At 39.9% G+C, this 18,571-nt stretch overlaps 6 protein-coding genes across 6 annotated transcripts; 3 read left to right on the top strand and 3 right to left on the bottom strand.

Moving 5' to 3' along the window:
* Positions 1-837: 837 nt before the first annotated feature.
* Positions 838-1,902, top strand: PKNH_0726300 (phosphatidylserine decarboxylase; the record flags this gene model as incomplete). Its single annotated transcript, XM_002258519.1, has 1 exon — positions 838-1,902. The coding sequence occupies one exon, from the start codon at positions 838-840 to the stop codon at positions 1,900-1,902; it is 1,065 nt and encodes a 354-aa protein (XP_002258555.1).
* Positions 1,903-3,262: 1,360 nt separating this feature from the next.
* On the bottom strand, positions 3,263-4,303 carry PKNH_0726200 (cytochrome c oxidase subunit 5B, putative; the record flags this gene model as incomplete). Its single annotated transcript, XM_002258518.1, has 2 exons — positions 3,263-3,733; positions 3,938-4,303. The coding sequence occupies 2 exons, from the start codon at positions 4,301-4,303 to the stop codon at positions 3,263-3,265; spliced, it is 837 nt and encodes a 278-aa protein (XP_002258554.1).
* A 1,613-nt stretch (positions 4,304-5,916) lies between these two features.
* On the top strand, positions 5,917-6,840 carry PKNH_0726100 (serine/threonine protein phosphatase 4, putative; the record flags this gene model as incomplete). The annotated part of the gene is made up of 1 exon (XM_002258517.1): positions 5,917-6,840. The coding sequence occupies one exon, from the start codon at positions 5,917-5,919 to the stop codon at positions 6,838-6,840; it is 924 nt and encodes a 307-aa protein (XP_002258553.1).
* A 1,369-nt stretch (positions 6,841-8,209) lies between these two features.
* Positions 8,210-9,746, bottom strand: PKNH_0726000 (KIR protein; the record flags this gene model as incomplete). The annotated part of the gene is made up of 3 exons (XM_002258516.2): positions 8,210-8,551; positions 8,652-9,638; positions 9,726-9,746. 3 exons carry the CDS (start codon positions 9,744-9,746, stop codon positions 8,210-8,212), a joined length of 1,350 nt encoding a protein of 449 aa, XP_002258552.1.
* Positions 9,747-12,428: 2,682 nt separating this feature from the next.
* Positions 12,429-14,265, bottom strand: PKNH_0725900 (RNA-binding protein, putative; the record flags this gene model as incomplete). Its single annotated transcript, XM_002258515.1, has 2 exons — positions 12,429-14,047; positions 14,223-14,265. 2 exons carry the CDS (start codon positions 14,263-14,265, stop codon positions 12,429-12,431), a joined length of 1,662 nt encoding a protein of 553 aa, XP_002258551.1.
* A 2,478-nt stretch (positions 14,266-16,743) lies between these two features.
* PKNH_0725800 (dynein light chain, putative) lies at positions 16,744-18,040 on the top strand (the record flags this gene model as incomplete). Its single annotated transcript, XM_002258514.1, has 5 exons — positions 16,744-16,767; positions 16,967-17,008; positions 17,167-17,290; positions 17,542-17,619; positions 17,970-18,040. The coding sequence occupies 5 exons, from the start codon at positions 16,744-16,746 to the stop codon at positions 18,038-18,040; spliced, it is 339 nt and encodes a 112-aa protein (XP_002258550.1).
* Between the last annotated feature and the right edge of the window lie 531 nt (positions 18,041-18,571).

Below are 18,571 nucleotides of genomic sequence, written 5' to 3'. Positions count from 1 at the left end.
TTGATTCTTCAAAAAAGGATGTAATATATTTTTTTCTTTTTTCCCTCAAGGAAGAAGGAGCAAAGGTAATTAGAGAGGGGGGTAACCAAACATATGCACATGTAGTTTCAGTTTTTTGTCCACCCATAAATTATTGGAAGGGATTCCAAGGGGAATGCGGGTGAAAATTCTGTTAGTGCAAATTACCAGGGTGTGGATCCCCGTGTGAGGAACTCCGACCGCGTTGCGCTGAGTGATAGCATCATCCCCATTTGGCGCAACCAAAGTCGATAACGCAGTACGTACGTTCGAATTGCCACCGTCATCACCCCAAATCCGAATGAACAACTTTTAGTGCGCTCGTGCGAAGCGAGTAAATTGCCGCAACGAGCACCAGTTGCATTCGTTAATTTGCACCGTACACAAGTGCGTACCTGAGTGCATACATTCATCCGTATTTACATCCCGCCCCCTATGGGAGAAAAAAAAAAAAAAAAAAAAAAAAAAAAAAAAAAAAAAAAAAGTGATACCCATAAATATTTTACTCGCGCAGAAGATACACAAATTTAAAAAGCGCGGAAGTGTTTTTCAAAAAAGTCAAGGAGGAATATATATATATATATATTTTTCTTTGACCCCACACCTTTTGCCCCTCACAGGAAAGGGGGGAAAAAATTCGTCAGGCCCAAGGGAGCGCGCAAGAAAGTCAGCTTCCTTTGGTTGTTTACATTGCGGCGAGATTTACCCTTTTAGTAGAACTCACACCGAGGTGTGTTAAAAGAAGGGGTATAAGAAGGTCACAGGAAAAGGTACTGTTATTTTAGGCGCGCTCACCCCTGTGCTTCTCCCCGTAGAACGATGAAGAAGAATGGAAGAGACAACAACTTCTACCACTTGTACAAGAACAAGTACCTGATCACGGGTGTGACAATCCTGTCCTTCATCCTCATGTTTCAATACAAGTACCATGAAGTGCTAACCCTACACGATAATAGTGAAAATGCTGTACAGAGCAGTAAGCTTTTCTGGGCGCGACTCCTCTTCGGACGAACAAGGAGTCGAATTACAGGGCAAATATTAAAAATGGAAATCCCAAACACATACAGATTGTTCATTTTCAATTTTTTAATTAAATACATGCACATCAATAAGGAAGAAATAAAATACCCAATAGAGTCTTACAAATCCATCGGAGATTTTTTCTCCCGTTATATTAGAGAGGAAACGAGACCCATTGGAGATGTTAGTGATTACTCTATAGTCAGTCCATGTGACAGTGAACTCATAGATTACGGAGAATTAACCTCAGAATATCTAGAAAATATTAAGGGAGTCAAATTTAATGTAAACACTTTCTTGGGATCCAAATTCCAGAAGAAGCATAATGATGGAAGTACCAAATTTTTTTATGCCATTTTTTATTTAAGTCCAAAAAAATACCACCATTTTCATGCCCCTTTTAATTTCAAGTACAAAATTAGGAGACACATATCTGGAGAATTATTTCCAGTTTTTCAAGGCATGTTTAAATTTATTAACAACCTCTTTAATATTAACGAGAGGGTAATCCTGTCCGGGGAATGGAAAGGTGGCAATGTGTATTATGCCGCCATTAGTGCTTACAATGTAGGAAATATTAAAATTATTAATGATGAAGAATTGGTTACGAATAATTTAAGGCATCAGTTAAGCTACATGGGAGGAGATATCAACACCAAGATTTTCGACTCCTATAAAAGTGTCGAAGTTGGAGACGAAATTGGGGAATTCAGAATGGGCTCATCCATTGTTGTAATTTTTGAAAATAAAAAGGACTTCTCCTGGAATGTCAACCAAAATCAAACTGTTTCCGTAGGCCAGAGGCTTGGCGGGATCGGTGAACCCGTCAAGGAGGAAAACAGGTTCATCAAAATTAGAAGCTGAGTCCCTCCACACAGGAAACGAAACATGTCAACCACAAAATCGTGGCTACGTCGCGGTATTACCGACGATTGACTCTCAATAATTTGGTCGCAATCTATATGTGATGTCAACCCTCACAAGCATACACACCTCAATCGCTTGGCACCCACGTGGTGTCCACTTGGCTATGACATTTTTTTTTTTTAATACAAGACAAAGTGGCTTCCTGTGCACCGTCTCGCCTGCCCCCTCCCCCCTCACATTTATTGCAAACGCATCCATCAACATATATGCATGTATGTTCGCCCGAATAGACACAACGGTATGTGACACGCATGCTTTAGGTGACTGATTCCTTTTTTTTCTTATATGTTAGGTGATGCATATGTGAGTATTTTTTCAGAAAGGGGGGGAACCCTGGTGCAACACCTCCACGTAGGTGATTTTTCATTTGTAATTAAATCGAATTAAGTTGAATTGAATTAACTGATATTATTTGCGATTTATCTGTTTCCATTCCTGTAGTTTTTTTTTTTTTTTTTTTTCCCTATGTACGATTCATTCCTTCATGATGACATACGTAGCTCCTGAAGTTGAAATGAGTTTGCAATAGTGACCGCTTATCACGTGAATAAGGATGAAGGTACTACAGGCATAAATGGATACATGGGGGTGAGTCACCATGGAAAAGCGTCTCATTGGTGTGTGTGCCCGCGCGATTGTGTCACCATCGGATGTGTGGCCATTCTTCCCTGTGCACCTGTGTACATGCTGGAAGCAGCTACCAAAGGACCGCTTCCACGGGGCGCATCGTGCGGATGCCCCCAATTTTCAGAAGTGCCACACTTCCCTCTCGCAACGGCAAAACAGTTCATCCGCCCAGCTGCGCGACGAACCATTTCACCGTTGCGTTATTTTTAATTTCATCTTTCGTCTGAATTAGCCCCTTATTTATTATTTTTTTTTTTTTTTTATGCCTACCATGTTTCCCTGGATACCCATCCACATTTACATTTTTAATTTTGCGCTCCGTCCGCAGTTAAACTTTACCCTAATGAACTCTACATTTCCAAAACTCAAAATGGTGGGAATAACATGCTAATTAGCATTCATCCTAACACGATTAGGACAAAATATTACCAATGTTGCAATGCGGTATAGGCAACTGCGCGCAGCTAGCCAAAATGTTATTGCATTTATTTTATTTTTTTTTTTTTTTTGCACCAAAAAGATGCTCATAATGTATTGCCTGTTCAGGCGAAATTGAACAAAAAATTGGAAAAAAAAAAAAAAATAGCACACACCTGGGCATACCCACCTAAGCCGACGATGCGGTCTACCCATTGGTGCCCATAAAAATATGATCAGTGAATTCGGGGTCTCACTTCTCAGAACTTATGTACGAAACGTTGTTCGGTTTCTGATTTCCCCATTTTCCCTGGAGAAACATCTGCCTGTAGGTCACATTCCCGGTGGGCCACCGGACGTACTGGTCGTCGTTGTACAGACTCATGTTCTCTTCAATTAAATTTAAATCAAATACATCATCTACATCGGGGTCATTGGGAAAGGGGTCGTTCCCATCCTCCAGTGAGTACAGCACGCGCACGTGCATAAAAATTTGATCACACTCTCCGCAGCGATATAAAAACCCTTCCCTGCATCGAAAGAATAGAGGGACGTGCTCGTTTTCCCCCGTACCCCCCGTGCAGCAGACGACTCGCTCTGTGTGTACACTGGGCACAATAACGGGGTTTTCAATGGTTCCAAAGGGTCCAACAAATGGCGAAGACTTTAGGTATTCGTAAAATTCCAGCAAGGCCAGCATGTGCTCATTATCCGGGTTGGCAATCTACAAAGTGGGGAAGGGGGGAAAGGTATTTGACAGGAGCGTTTTCCAGGGACATTTGGCAGGGGTGTGGGGGGAAAGGGACCTCTACACCTGCATGAGAGGCGATGCATGAGGGTGAGGATAGTGCGGCATTACACACATGCATGTTTCTCCACACGGTGTGCAGATTGCTCTCTGTTCTCTCTGACGACTCGGTACACTGACCTGCATGCCCATGTCCACGGCCAACTGCTTATACGACTTCTTCACGAGCTTCTCATAATTTAGCAAATTGCTCTCGCTACGAATCTTCCAGTACCAGTAACTCTGGATGAAGTCCAGTGTCTTTTTATCCTTCTTTAAGATTTCGTTGATATTTTCTGGGAATGTATCTAACGGCAGTTCGTAATCTTCCGGTAATGTACGAGCAAAGTGGAGGTAGTTTCTTTTCTGCACTTTATTGGTAAAGCATGAAAATGGGCTCTGGATTTGACTACACTTAGATATGGTGCTCGCGTTAAAGAGGAACTTCCTCTGAAAATGGCCCAAGTCTCTCCTTACGAACACTCTGGCTGGCTTAACCAAATGCATTTTCGTTCAATTGGTGTTTTGTGTGTATTGCAGGGGAGGGTAGGATGATTCAGCGTGCGCCCTCCTACTGGATTGTTGCGCTAGCGCGGTAACTATTCGGGTAGTAATGGACGGGGGCTAATGAACAATATTTGTTTGACCATGCCTAATGGGGTGGATTGTTCCCGCGGGATGAGTCTTGCACACGGATGGGCAGAATACAGCTACGGTGAAATCGAGGCACATTCGCTGTACATTTGCTCATGCTACCTCAACGTGCGCACGATTTCAGTGGTAGTAAAGTTCATGCCGTTGCCGAAGCGTCGTGGCCCCCCCCTCGAGGTATCACTTCTGAAAGGGAGTCACTCTAGGCTGTTCCGCATTTCATTCTTTGCATTTCCAGAGCATTCGCACAGAAAAAAATAAATAAATAAATAAATAACAGGAAAAAAAAAAAAAAAAAAGAAAAAACGAGTGTGGTAATAACGACAGAAATGGGCAGCCAGGTAAGATACTTCTCATTTTTTTTTTTTTTTTTTTTTTTTTTTTTTGTCACAAAAAGGACGTATGCAAAATGGCGAGGGGATGCGGCACAAGGAATGCACAAAAGTAGTTCGCCGCCCCCTTGATGTAACGGACGATTAGTGAAGTGTATGTACCGCCGAATTCGGAACCTTAAGAAGAGAACTCAATATGATGGGAGAGACCAAAAATACACATAAATTTGCGAGTGCATATACTTTCCATATGTCCTCATACGAATTCAACGTGCATTCAGTTACCATCGCCGTGCTTACTTTCTGCCACTCGCAGAGGCGAGAACACCAAAAATGGATGAGGGGAGAGCGTTCGCACAAAGCCACCCGTTGTGAGCTAACGTGTTCGCATTTTTTCTTCCAATTTTGTAGCATCTCCAAATTGTGGAAACGAAGCTAATCAGCGGAGAGTGAAAAAAAAAAAAAAAAAAAAAAAGAAAAAAGGAAAAAGGAAAAAGGAAAAGAAAAAGAAAGAAGAAAAAAGAAAAAAACTGAGGTGGGGACATCAACCCCGAATTACACATCCCCCACATGGTCAACTATAGCAATACCATTGTGCTAATCGAGGGACATTTTTCTTGTGCTATACTTGTTCACCTTTTATTTTATTTTTTTTCGGCTCACCAGGTCGAAAAGGGGGGGAACACTGAACATTTAAGTTTGTTATACGTATATTCGTTGGGAAATTTATCCCTCAAATGTTGCGATATTTATGTGACGAAGGGAATGGGGGGAGAGGTTCACTGCAGATCAGTTCCCATTAGTTAGTCTTTTTTTTTTTTTTTTTTTTTTTTTTTTTTTTTTTGTTGCACTTGTAGGTATACGTTTATGTTGCACATTATGTAACTACGTCTGTAGTGTGCATTTGAAGGGGGATATATTTTCTTCCATGTCATCAGTGGAACATCGCCGGGTGTGTAGAACATGTACCGCAGGTGCGTCTTATTTCTCCCTTTTTCCTTTTTCCCTTTTTCTGTTGATGTGCGATATGGTGAGCACCCCTCGAAGTGCCGCATACCGCTAGGTACACTAGACAATCATATCGTAAGGTAAACATACCCCCCATACATATACACCCCGCTTGGGCACCGGGGAATAATGAGAACAAGGTGCCTGGAGAAACAGATCGAGACGTTGAAAAAGTGCCAGTTATTATCAGAAGCGGAAGTGAAGCATCTGTGTGAGCAAGCTAAACTAATCCTCGTCAACCAAGAAAATATCAAACATGTGAATCTGCCTGTGGTGGTTTGTGGAGATATACATGGACAGTTCCATGATCTGACCGAGCTCTTTCACATAGGGAATGAACCACCAGAAGTGAATTATATTTTCCTGGGTGATTATGTGGACCGAGGAAAATACAGCGTGGAAACCTTCCTGTTGCTACTAGCCCTGAAGATAAAGTACCCAAATGAAATTACCTTACTAAGGGGAAATCATGAAAGCAGACAAATTACCGAAGTGTATGGATTTTATGATGAGTGCATTAAAAAATATGGGTCGATAAATGTATGGAAATACTGCACCGATTTGATGGATTATCTCTCTATTGGTGCAATTATTGAAAATAACTACTTCTGTATTCATGGGGGGTTATCACCTTCCTTCAACCAAATTCAAGATCTGAACAAAATTAATAGATTTCAGGAAATCCCCAGGAATGGCTCTCTATGTGATATTATGTGGTCAGACCCGAATGATAAAAACGGGTGGGATAAGAGTCCAAGAGGTGCAGGACATTTATTTGGCCCAGATATTGTTCATAAGTTTTGTCATCTAAACGATATTGAAATCATTGCCAGGGCTCATCAACTCGTCATGGAGGGGTACAAATGGTGGTTTGATAAAAAACTTGTCACCGTGTGGTCTGCTCCCAACTACTGTTACCGCTGTGGCAACATCGCCAGTATAATGGAGATCGATGAAAATGGAACGTTCGAATTTAAGTGCTTCGGCCCATCGACGGCTGAGAACAGCACAAGCCACTTGGTGAAGAAGTATCCCCCAATATATTTTTCCTGAGGTGGAAAACTAACTACAAATGAGAGTTACGTAACAAGCAGGGGGGGGAGGAGCCACTTCCATCAATGTGCACGCACATTCTTTTGTGCCATTACCATCATTAAGGAGATACCCATCGGGTTAACCATGGCCACCTATACACGCATTGCACCTACACTGTCCACACGATGTTTAGGACTGACAGCGTGGGCATATGCGCCAAGTAATCATAGAATCCTTTTCGTATGTTTAGTCTCATATGTGTGAACTCTATTTTTTTTTTTTTTCGTCTAATATTATACTTAAAATCGAATAAAAAAAATAGAATGAGAAGGGATGAAGCAATTTTCTTCTTCCTTCCATGTGAGGAGGACATTGCAATTTTGGACCTCTTCACATGTGAAATTTCACCTAAAGAAGATTGTGTATGGCATCAAAAAGGTCAAAAGGAGGATTAATCTCCGCGAGAATCTTCGCTTGAACCGCTGTAGATTCGCGCAAAACTTGGATCACTTTTTTCAAACATCCATATTTGGAATTAGGAAAAAAAGGAAAAAAAAAAAAAAAAAAAAAAAAGAATGTTTGTTCTTAAAAAAAAAAAGAAGAATGTTTTTTTTTTTTTTTTTTCTATAAACAAAAGGTGTTCTTTCACGAAAAAAAAAAAAAAAAAAAGAAAAGAATGTTACAAACAAAATAAGAAATAAAGGTGGAAGAAAGAATCTTCTTTTTTTTTCTTTTTCTTTTTTTTCAAGAACAAATAAAAAGAAGAAAAAAAAAAAGAAAAAAGAATGTGTGTTCTTCAAAAAAAAAGAAGAATGTTTTTTTTTTTTTTTTTTTTTTCTATAAACAAAAGGTGTCCTTTCACCAAAAAAAAAAAAGAAAAAATTTTTTGCAAACAAAATAAGAATAAAATTTGGAAGAAAGAATCTTTCTTTTTCTTTTTTTTTCGCAAAAAAAAGGAAAAAAAAAAAAAAAAAAAAAAAAAGGAAGGAAGGAAGAAAAAATATTTTTTGAAAATGGAAAAAAGAAAAAAAGAAAAGAATGTGTGTTCTTAAAAAAAAAAAGAAGAATGTTTTTTTTTTTTTCTATAAACAAAAGGTGTTCTTTCAAAAACAACAAAAAAAAAAAAAAAAGAAAAAATTTTTGCAAACAAATTAAGAAATAAATGTGCAAGAAAGAATCTTCCTTTTTTTTCGTTTTCTTTCACTTATATTGGTTACACATGAACATAAACAATTTAGTACAGAAAAATAATAAAAAAAAATAATAATAAAATAAGAAGAAAGGAATCGTCCTTTTGTTCTTTATATTTTATAAATTGTGCGTAGTTATTTGTGTATTACTTCCCTTCAGGAAGGGTTTTTTTGGGACACCCTATTTAATGTTACATTCAACCTTCCATACTATGATAACTAATATTTTGGCCCCTTCTATTATTTCCTCTTCCCCTTTTTTTTCTCGGTAATGGTCGTGGTGATGGTGATCGCGATGGTCCATCTTCATTATATAAAATAGAACTGTCCTCTGTTGAAGTTGTTGTTAAATTTGATGATGAACCTGCTACTGTGGAATATTCTGTTGGATCTGTTGTTGTTGAGCCGTTTTCTGTGTAATATTCAGTGAAATTTTCCATTTCCGTGCCAGAATTCGGTTCGAATGTTGTTCTTCTCATTCTGGTTCCACTTCTGCCACTAAAGAAGAATTTACGTATTCCAGATGGTAAAAGATCATACTAAAGAAAATTGTGAATAAAAAAAAGAAGAGAATGTAAAAATATGTATACATATATACAAATGCATATATATATTTTTCCCCTATTATAATGTACTTACTTTATATAGAAGAGAACCAATTAATGGAAATATAGCTCCTGCTGCCATAACAGAAGATAAAGTAACGATATTTGTATCATCAGAAAAGAAGTTATTAAAAAGGAAAGATTGATGTTGGGAACTTGTAGAACTCCTATCATGAGTGGAATCCTGTTTATGTGATGCTTGCACCTGCGAGTCCTCGTTCGATGGTAATGTAGCAGCTACTGAGGACAACTGTGCTAAGCAGGAAAGGAGGTTCTCAATTTCGCTGTCTTCCTCGCCTGATAGAGCTGGAGGATTCCTCTTGGTTGCTTCAGACTGCAGATTCTCTGGTTTGGGGATTTTGCTCTGGTCCTTGAAGTTCTTCTTCCAGAAGTTTGTCAAGAAATGATCATTAGGATCTTCAGTGGTTGCAGATAATTGACCATAAGCACTTTGTGCATCACTCAGATATTGCGTATATGCAACAGCGCAGCTGGACCCGGCGGATTGGTTATTTTTTATGTTGTTCCATATTGTTCTATGATCGTAGTAATAATCCAATATTTTTCTACGCTGGGCATTAAAATCTGCTTCTATATTGTTATGCATAAATCTGCTCGCACACAGGTTGCTGGGCAATCCATTCAATGTCTCGAATATTTGTCTGATAACCACCTTCTGTGAGATGTGTTGGCTACCACCTTGACGTACTGTAATAACCCCCCTCAATTTTCCATGTAGCAGATCACTTAACCAAAAATAGAAAAAGTCACACAACACCTTCTCACAAGGTGCTCCCACCGTCCTTTTATCGTTCACCTTAGTTAGGAGGCACAAAGTCTTGGCAATTTGTTGAGAATATGGAACGACTTCGTGTTGGTAATTATTTGTTATTTTACCATCTAGAATATTCTCTATTTCATTTGTCCAAGAACTGATGTTCGGACATGTATAATTGGCGTGACCATTCCCCTTAAATTTGTTGTATATTTTTCTAGAGGGTAAGTTCTCCAATTTGCATTCCTATGGGTGTTGAAGAAATATTACACATATATTCATACATATACGTATATATGTATATATATGGTATATATATGTTGTTATTCTTACCGTTTCTGAATTCGGTGCCATTTTCCCCCTTATTCCTTCTTTCATTTACATTCTTCATGTACAAATGAAAATTTATATAAAAAAAGTGTTCTTCATATATGTGTCCATTCGAAATGAATATATATATGAATTCCTTTTACTACTAAATAATAATTATGAACGAAGAAAAAAAAAAAAAAAGGAACTTCCTATTATCCCTTCTTCAAAATATTGAGCAAATGTTCCTCAAATTTTCATACACCGACAACATATATCATAAATGTATTAAATTATTATAAGAATATAAAAAATAGTAAACAGCCTATGAATAAATGTTCTGCAAAATACAAGAAAAATATAGAACATAAGTGGAATGATTAAATCTTGCATATTCTTCCTTTCATCCTTTATTCATATGGTTAAAGTAGGTATGGCCTCTTTTTCCCTATCACTCTCTCTCTCACTCTTTTGATTATTTCTATATTGCTATTTTACTTCATGCAGATCTTAATTGAACAAAAGGAGTGTAATTCTTTATGTAATCCACTTGGCAATACTATCTAATAATTTAAAATTTTCTCTATGTAACCCTCTTTGGAATAATTAAAACATTACTATTACCATTATCATTATAATTCGTTATTATCATAATTCATTAATATTATAATTCATTATAATAATAATGAATTATTATTTCCGTATACCCTGAACTATTACTGTGCTCCAATATATAGGAGAACTGTAATTCCTTTCCCCCTTCTAATGAAAAAAAAAATAATTTGAACATCAACTCCAGCAGATGTCATTTACCTTATGCATATCCCCTGCCATTTCAATAAATATTAAAAAAAAAAAAAAAAGTTTCCCTTAAGAAGTAGTTTCTATAGATCATAGATGTAAAATATAAAATTTTTCTAATTCCCTTTCCAAATGCAAAATAAACAATCATCCACCAGGATAAAAATATCGATTTATCCAAAATAAAAAAAAAACAAAAAGGGAAAATGATATAAACTACATAAAAAAAATGTATTCCACATATAAAAAGAAAATGGTGCACGCACTATTCACATAATCGTTCTTTTCACAAAAATACACCCTACTCCATAGCACCTATCACCTTTTTCCCCATTATAATAAGTGCTGCATACTAATAATAATGATTTCCCTATTATCCTTTCCACCATTTTCGATAACTATACAACAAAGCTTTCCTTTATATGCTTCGAATGTTTTCTACAAATAATTGAAGTATGTCCCCCTTTCTGTTAAATTTAATCCATACTTCTATATATGAATACACTTTCATCGACTCATAGGGTTTACATTTCCATGGTTTATGGTTTCAGGTTTTAGGTGTTTCAGGGTTCAGGGTTTAAGGTTCAGGGTTCAGGGTTTAGGGTTTAGGGTTCAGGGTTTAGGTTTCATGGGTTTAGGGTTCAGGGTTTAGGGTATCAGGATTTAGGGTTTAGGGTTCAGGATTTAGGGTTTTCGGTTCAGGATTTAGGGTCTTGGGTTCAGGATTTAAGGTCTAGGGTTCAGGTTTTAGGGTTCATGGGTTTATGGTTTCAGGGGTTATTGGTTCGGGCCTTATTCATTCAGGGTTTAGGGTTCATGGGTTTAAGGTTCATGGGTTTAAGGTTCATGGGTTTAAGGTTCATGGGTTTAAGGTTCATAGGTTTAAGTTTCATGGGTTTAGGGTTCATGGGTTTAGAGTTCATGGGTTTAGGGTTTAGGGTTTAGGGTTTAGGGTTCAGGTTTTAGGTTTTAGGGTTTAGGGTACATGGATTTAGGGTACATGGGTTTAGGGTTCATGGGTTTAGGTTCATGGGTTTAGGGTTTAGGGTTCCGGGTTTAGGGTTTAGGGTTTTAGGGTTTAGGGTTTAGGGTTTTAGGGTTTAGGGTTCAGGGTTTAGGGTTTAGGTTTCAGGGTTTAGGGCTTAGGTTTCAGGGTTTAGGGTTTAGGTTTCAGGGTTTAGGGGTTTAGGGGTTTAGGGTTTAGGGTTTAGGGTTTAGGGTTTAGGGTTTAGGGTTCAGGGTTTAGGGTTTAGGGTTTAGGGTTTAGGGTTCAGCGTTTTGGGTTCAGGGTTTAGGGTTTAAGTTTCAGGGTTTAGGGCTTAGGTTTCAGGGTTTAGGGCTTAGGTTTCAGGGTTTAGGGTTTAGGTTTGAGGGTTTAGGGTTTAGGGTTTAGGGTTCATGGGTTTAGGTTTTAATTTTTAAGGGGAAAGGGAATGCATGATAGAGGGGCAAGGGGTCTAGGGTGAAGGGAAAGGAGAAAGGAAAAGGTGGTCTAAGAAAGGAAGCTTTTGTTTAAAGAAGGGAAGGGAAGAAAAGAGTTGTTTAAAGGAGGGAAGGAATATTTTTTTTTTTAAGGAGGGAAGTGTATGGCTGTCAAAGAAGGAAGGGTAATGAGTTCTATGGAGGGAAGGAGAGGATCTAAGGAGGAAGGAAGTGGAATGGTGTAACGGGTGAAGAGGGGAAGGAAATGTAGAAGGGGGAATGGAATGTTGGAGAAGGGAAAGGATAAATATTCTAAATAAGGTGGAAGGATTTTTTTGTGGAATGGAAACGACTGTTACTCCTTGAAGGAGTAACGGAGACACGCTATGCGTAAACCTATATTTTATCACACTGTTTGCCCCACATTATTGAAATTAACCACGTCCAGGTATTTGCCCGTGATAGTATGATTCAGCATTGGGTTCCCTAACTCAGGGCGCAAACCTACCCGATGGAATCAAACTTGTGGAGCTTCTTCCTCCACAGGTTGTATTTGGCCTGGAATTTTGCATTTGTAACATTCTCATAAGCGTTGGGCGTAGTGGGATCGTCATCCATCCTCTCCTCATACTTCACCATTTTCACATAATTCTTGTACTCCTTGGTGGATTTTCCTACGGCTATTTCCTTCAGTCGGCTGTTCACTCGGTTGCTATTGGAGTTCACGAATGGATCACTGAATTGGCTTTGTATGTCTCCCAAATAATTAATAAAATTCGCGTCGAAGTTTTTAAACTTCTCCATGTCAATGTTATCGCTGCTCAGATTCTTGTAGTGATTTACGGTGGGTAAATGTTTTTTTCGGGGCGTAGACATATTTTCCATTATTTCTAAATTACTCCTATCTTGATTGGCCATTTGAGGTTCATCAGCAATGGCGCTCTTCGTTACGACTTTGGTTTCCTTATTATGATGGTTTTTCCCCGGTGCACCGGGCGCTATATTTGTTCCTTCCTTCCCCTCCACATTTACACCCTCCTTCACCGCTCCCTCATCGAAGGCCCTCTGCTTGACCCTGCTCTTCACCTTCTTCGTTGGGTTCAGAGGTACGTTGTTGTCGTCCACGGTCACATCATGCGAAAGTGTGCAATTGAACTTAGAAGTCGTGCTATTCTCGCACAATAATGCCCTGTCTTTCCTCTTCTTCCCCTTATGGGGGGTCCCCATCGACACTTCCCCCTGCACACTCTCCCCTCCTACGATCTTTCTATTTTCACCCCCTTTCTTCACAATATATCGAGCAAAGTAGGAATTTTGTATCGATTCCTTATCCACAGAAACATTTTTTATTTTGTTGTTCCTACTTCCTTTGTTCTGTGTAGATATGTTTGATGAGTTCCTCTTCTTCTCCGCACTTGCTCTTCTCCCACTCACCTTCTTTGCACCTTCAATTGTGGATATGCTACTTTCACTCTGCACGCTCACTCTCCTGAGAACTTTTTTCCTGTTGTTTTCTTCTGTTGGGTTTTCCTCTGCATTGAGGTACTGTTCCCCCTTTCTATTGCTCTTTTCGATGACGATACTACTATTAGATATTCCGTCGGCGGAGTCCACCTTTGGGACTGACTTATCTTTCTGATTTTGCTTCCCATGGGAAGGATTCATTAATTTCTCATTCACACAGTTTTCCTCCTTCCCTACATTCTCTGCCATCACATTCCCTGAAACATCTGCTTCTTCTTCTGCATTACTATGAACAATTTTTGAATCGTTGGGGCGCTCTCCTTCCGCGCTTTTGCCTGACTGTCCGTCTCCTGTTTGGGCTATCTCCCCTTTTGGGGTTCCACTGGGTAGGTTCTTTTCCCTTTCACTCTCCTTTCCCCATCGGGTCATTTGTTCAATGTTCCTATCATCACTGACAACGGGCTTCTCTTCCTTCTCCTTCTTTCCTCCAATGGACATATTTTTTATTTTCAAATTTATCCCCACATTGCTGTTGTCCAGATCTCCGTTGTATGAATTTAAAAAACTACTGTTTAGGTCCCTCTCTTGACTGTAGGGGAACTTTTTCTTCTTGGCCTTCTCGGCAACATCCTCATTGTTCGTGACTGAGTGGGAGAGGTCTGAAAAGCCAATGGAGAGGGAATAGACAAATGGGGAAAATGCAAATGGAGAGAGGAGACACCTCACACAGAGACTGGAGAATTATTAACATTGTACAGGATAACGAACACTAGGCGCTTCGTTTTTTTCTTTTTTTTTTCTTTTTTTTTTTTTTTTGTGTGTATTTTGCTTTACTCGACTCGCTGGATAGCAGATCCACCCATCTAATTGTAGACATGTTGCTCCTGCTTCGACGTAAATGGGAAGTCACAGAAGAAGCGGAAAGGAAGACTCCAAGCGAAGGGGCATAAAATGCGGATTACAGAGTAGCATGCAGTTCCGTTTGAAGAGCAACGAAAGAAGGGAATGCACAGAAAGCAAGAGATGTCTCCTTCTATTCTCTTCAGCGGGAATACCTATCTACTCTTGCGTCACAGCGTCGTGACCTGAGCCCCCTGCTCGGTCTTCCCTGTCTCTTCTCACCCCCCGTTGTATCGCAGTACGAATACCAGGTTGGCAGATTGTTACGTTGCTATGTTGTCAGGCTGCGATAATGTTCAGCTAGTTGGAACAGATGCGGAATTTTGCGGCGGAGAGGGAAATACAGCAGGGGGGAAGGGACGGCTCATAAAACGAAAAAATTGGGAAAAAAATTGGCGACGTAATGTCAAAACGGATGTGAAAATGAATGGAGGAAAATCCCAATTCGTGCACGCGTGCGATAACATGGGAATACATATGTTGTCCCTGTCGTATTCGCCGAGTCTGATGAAGTGACAGCATTCGTGCGATTCACGATTGAACTCTTTTATGACTGTTTAAAAAACACTTAATGGAAAATTACACCAAAAAAAGAAAAAAGAAAAGGAAAAAAAAAAAAAAAAAAAAGAAAGAGAAAGATAAAGATAATTATAAAGATAAAGAGAGAGAAAAAAAAAAAATGAAAGTTTAACAAATATGAAGCCGCCTTGAATGCACAATCACACATGCACATAAATTTCCGTGCGCGTGAGCATATCCCTTAAACCACCTTCGTACTGATGTACATACAAACGTTCAGTTTATCACCCCAACGCTGACGTGTGCGGGGCCCAAGGCACTAACTGAACTGTGAAAAACAGATTACGCCTTCTGTATGCACACAAGAGGTTATTCCTGTTAATTCGGTAAGGGAGAAACAACACACGGGGACAATCACTTACGGATGCGAGAGGATTTTCTCGTCCCCATTTTAGCGGGACAAATGTGTTACGGCGAATTTGTAACGGAATTGTGAAGAAGTTTATTGCAAACCTTGTCCCTATTGCCTGTACGTTTCTGCCGTGCTCAACCGAAGATAGAACTTCTGCCCCCCGCGCAGACGGTTCTCCTTCAAAAAGTGTGCTCTCGGCCAATGGGAGAATTACCCTCATGGCGATTCCTCATATTATGGGAGCGGATCCAGTACATTGAGCCCTGAAGGTATACCAGCGGCGCATCGCGCGGAACACCCAGTAGTAGGGGAGGCACACCTAGAAACTATTCCGATTATCCTTCCGGGTGATCGGCTTCCCCCCAAGGAAAGGAGCGAATGAACAAACACGTGGGGGATGACAGAATGATAATGTGCAAATGGCCCGAGCCTCCCCCCTCCCCTGGAAACTGTTGGAACAAGAAAATTGGGGGGGGAGAAAAAAAAAAAGGCAATTGTTTATGTCACTGTTCCATATGTTCTGCCGAGTTACCCCCCCCCAAAAATAAAGAAAAAAAAAGGGACACGCTAGACATGTGTAATTTATTGCAAAGTGGACACACATTCAACGTTCGCCCATTGAAGCCATCCTTCATATAAGTATCATTCTTCTTCTTGAATAAGATGCGTCCACATGTCTGAACCCCCACATGTGTGTGCGAATAACTACTCTATTGACTACACAACATGTTCCTCCCCTTCTGAGGAACGAGCGCGGCCATAGGGAACGCTCATGCGATGAACACGTTCAGCAAATAGAAGAGGAACGTGGGGGGACTCCTAGAACCCTCGCATGCGTGATGAAATTGGGGATTATTTTCTCGAGGCTAATTTCCCAAGGGGTTGCAAGTGATAAATCTCTAAGAAAAAAAAAAAAAAAAAAAAAAAAAAAAAACGATTAACCTCTAATTCCATTAACCCCGCAGTCCACCCAACTAGGCAGTGAAAAAAAAAAAAAACGGACATGTCCAACTTTTCCAATTTTCCTGCACACTCGGAAAATATAGGAGGGGAAATTAACCCCCACAAAGGCATCTCTTCCTTATTCCCTCGTCAACAAAATGCATTTATATTTCCCCCTTCGAGAAGGTGCATCACATAAAATGAACATGGACATATAGCTTAACACACGCACAGCAGTCTACTTCCACACTTTTCATGTCTGGGAGAGCGGCAGGACGTGTGTCCTTTGGGCCGATATGGGTAAAAGCCAAATGCACAGTTGGGCGCGCCCGTAAAAAAAAAAAAAAACAAAAAAAAAAAAAAAAGAAATGCTTTAAATGGAAATAACCTACATGTTTGTCCGTCTCCCAAAACGCGCGCATTAATTTTGCGAATAAGGGAGCATTCTGTCCGTCCCAGTTTTCCCGTGAGGACGAACATCTAAAAGGGGACATGCAAGGTGATCATACGATCACTCTGGCGCTTTGCGACATTTTCTCACTTCATTTCTTCGAATTTACATTATAGAACTTGCCCTCAAACATGAATGACACGGAGAAGTTTGAGGTAATATGAAGTGACGCCGAAGCATACATGCTGTGTAGGCCAATTGGGGAGGGTGTTCCCTGCATTGGCGATACGAAGGAGTGCTTCGTCTCCCCCTGCTTCTTCGCTTGTCCTCCTTTTTTTCTTTTTCCTTTCTTCCCTGCACCTCCCTCCTACCCCCACGTAGTACAAATAAATCAACTACATACTCCCCGTGTAGGACGAATTCGACATTGAGCTGATGGAGGAGATAGGCAAACAAGTAAGTGCTCAACGGTACAGATAGGTGCAACAGTGAATTCTCGCGATGGCGCATGCAGGATATACAAATATATCCACGTGATGTGCACTAAAATGTGATGTTGAAAATATTACGGTTGCGTGTCTTTTTTTTTTTTTTTTTCTCCAACTTCACCAAAGACCATTTCGCAGTTTCTGGAAAAAATGCACTACAATGATGAGAAAACGAATTTCTGGGTATCTCAGATTCTAGACACAACCTTGAAGGAGTTGTCCAAACTGAATAAACCCTTTAAATACGTTGGTACGCTTGGCACTTCCCCTGAGAGCACGCAGTGAAGTAGTCCTCCTTACGTAGGCACTGGGGAGCAAACACTCCATTATGTAGCACAATCACCGAAGGATAAAATTACATGGTGCTGCTTAACCGTTGGTGTTGTTCATACTGATGAGTAGCCAATCAGATAGCTAATCCTGTGTGCATTTTTTTTTTTTTTTTTTTTTTTTTTTTTTTGTTCATATTTTTATTATTATTTTTTTTTTTTTCCCAAATAGCTACCTGCACTTTGATGGAGAAAAACGGATCCCCGCTAACAACCTCGAACGTTTGTCTGTGGAACGAAAATTCGGACGGTGCGTAGTTAACAATGAGAGAAAGCGACACGTTTACGAGAGTATCAACACCGCGCTGAGATGAACAAATGCGCAAAATTTTAAGCCAGAATGATGTATATATGCGAGTGGGTGGGTACAAATGTTGCACACGTTCGCGTCCATTTACTCGCGTGTGCACCCCATGGAAAGATCGAGCTTGAAAAAGCCCCACACACTCACCTACAAGGAATGGGGATAAGAGAAAATTTGAAAACACCTTAGCGTCTATTCCTCTTCCACTCCTGACTTAAAGATCTTATTTTATCTTTATTTTTTCACATTTTTTTCCCTTTTTTTTCTCGCGCCCCCTGGTGACTTTCCCTCCGCAGGCCTCTGCAGCGTGCAAATGGGAAACGAAACTTTGGACTGCATCCTCTGTATATATGCTATAAAAACGTGAAGCACATTGGACAGGAGGATTGGATCCCTCCACTGGATCTGCTCTCCCCCTTTACCCATCACGCTTCCTTATTTTTCCAATCCCTGCTGTATTCATCTCTATGTGTGCCCCTTCGCGCGATGCTTACCGCGTTTTTGTGCACTCTCTCTTTTTTTTTTTTTTTTATCCCCCCACCCTCTACGTGAGATCCAATTCCTGTCTATGTGTGCACCTGGGTAAAATTCTAAACTAAATGTCATTGTATAAAAGGGGAACGTCCCCGTTCTTCTCCTCCCCTCCCGATAAGTTCATTAGCGTCTGTTTTCCACATAACCCCGTTGCCGACCGGAGAAAGGGAAAATAAAAAAATAAAAAAAAAAGGAAAGAAAAAAAAAAAAAAAAAAAAGTAATCCATTTTAATAGGTTCATGAAAAAAAAGGGAAGACTTATCTGTGGATCCACCATTTCTGTAGCTTCCTTCTCCCCTCTTCCTTCCTGTGGGTGACTTCCCCGTGTAGAGGATCCCCAAAAGGAACACACCAAAAAATATGA

This window comes from Plasmodium knowlesi (assembly GCF_000006355.2).
Source record: "Plasmodium knowlesi strain H genome assembly, chromosome: 7".
Classification (NCBI taxonomy): Eukaryota; Apicomplexa; class Aconoidasida; order Haemosporida; family Plasmodiidae; genus Plasmodium; species Plasmodium knowlesi.
This window is presented reverse-complemented; position numbering and strand designations above follow the sequence as displayed.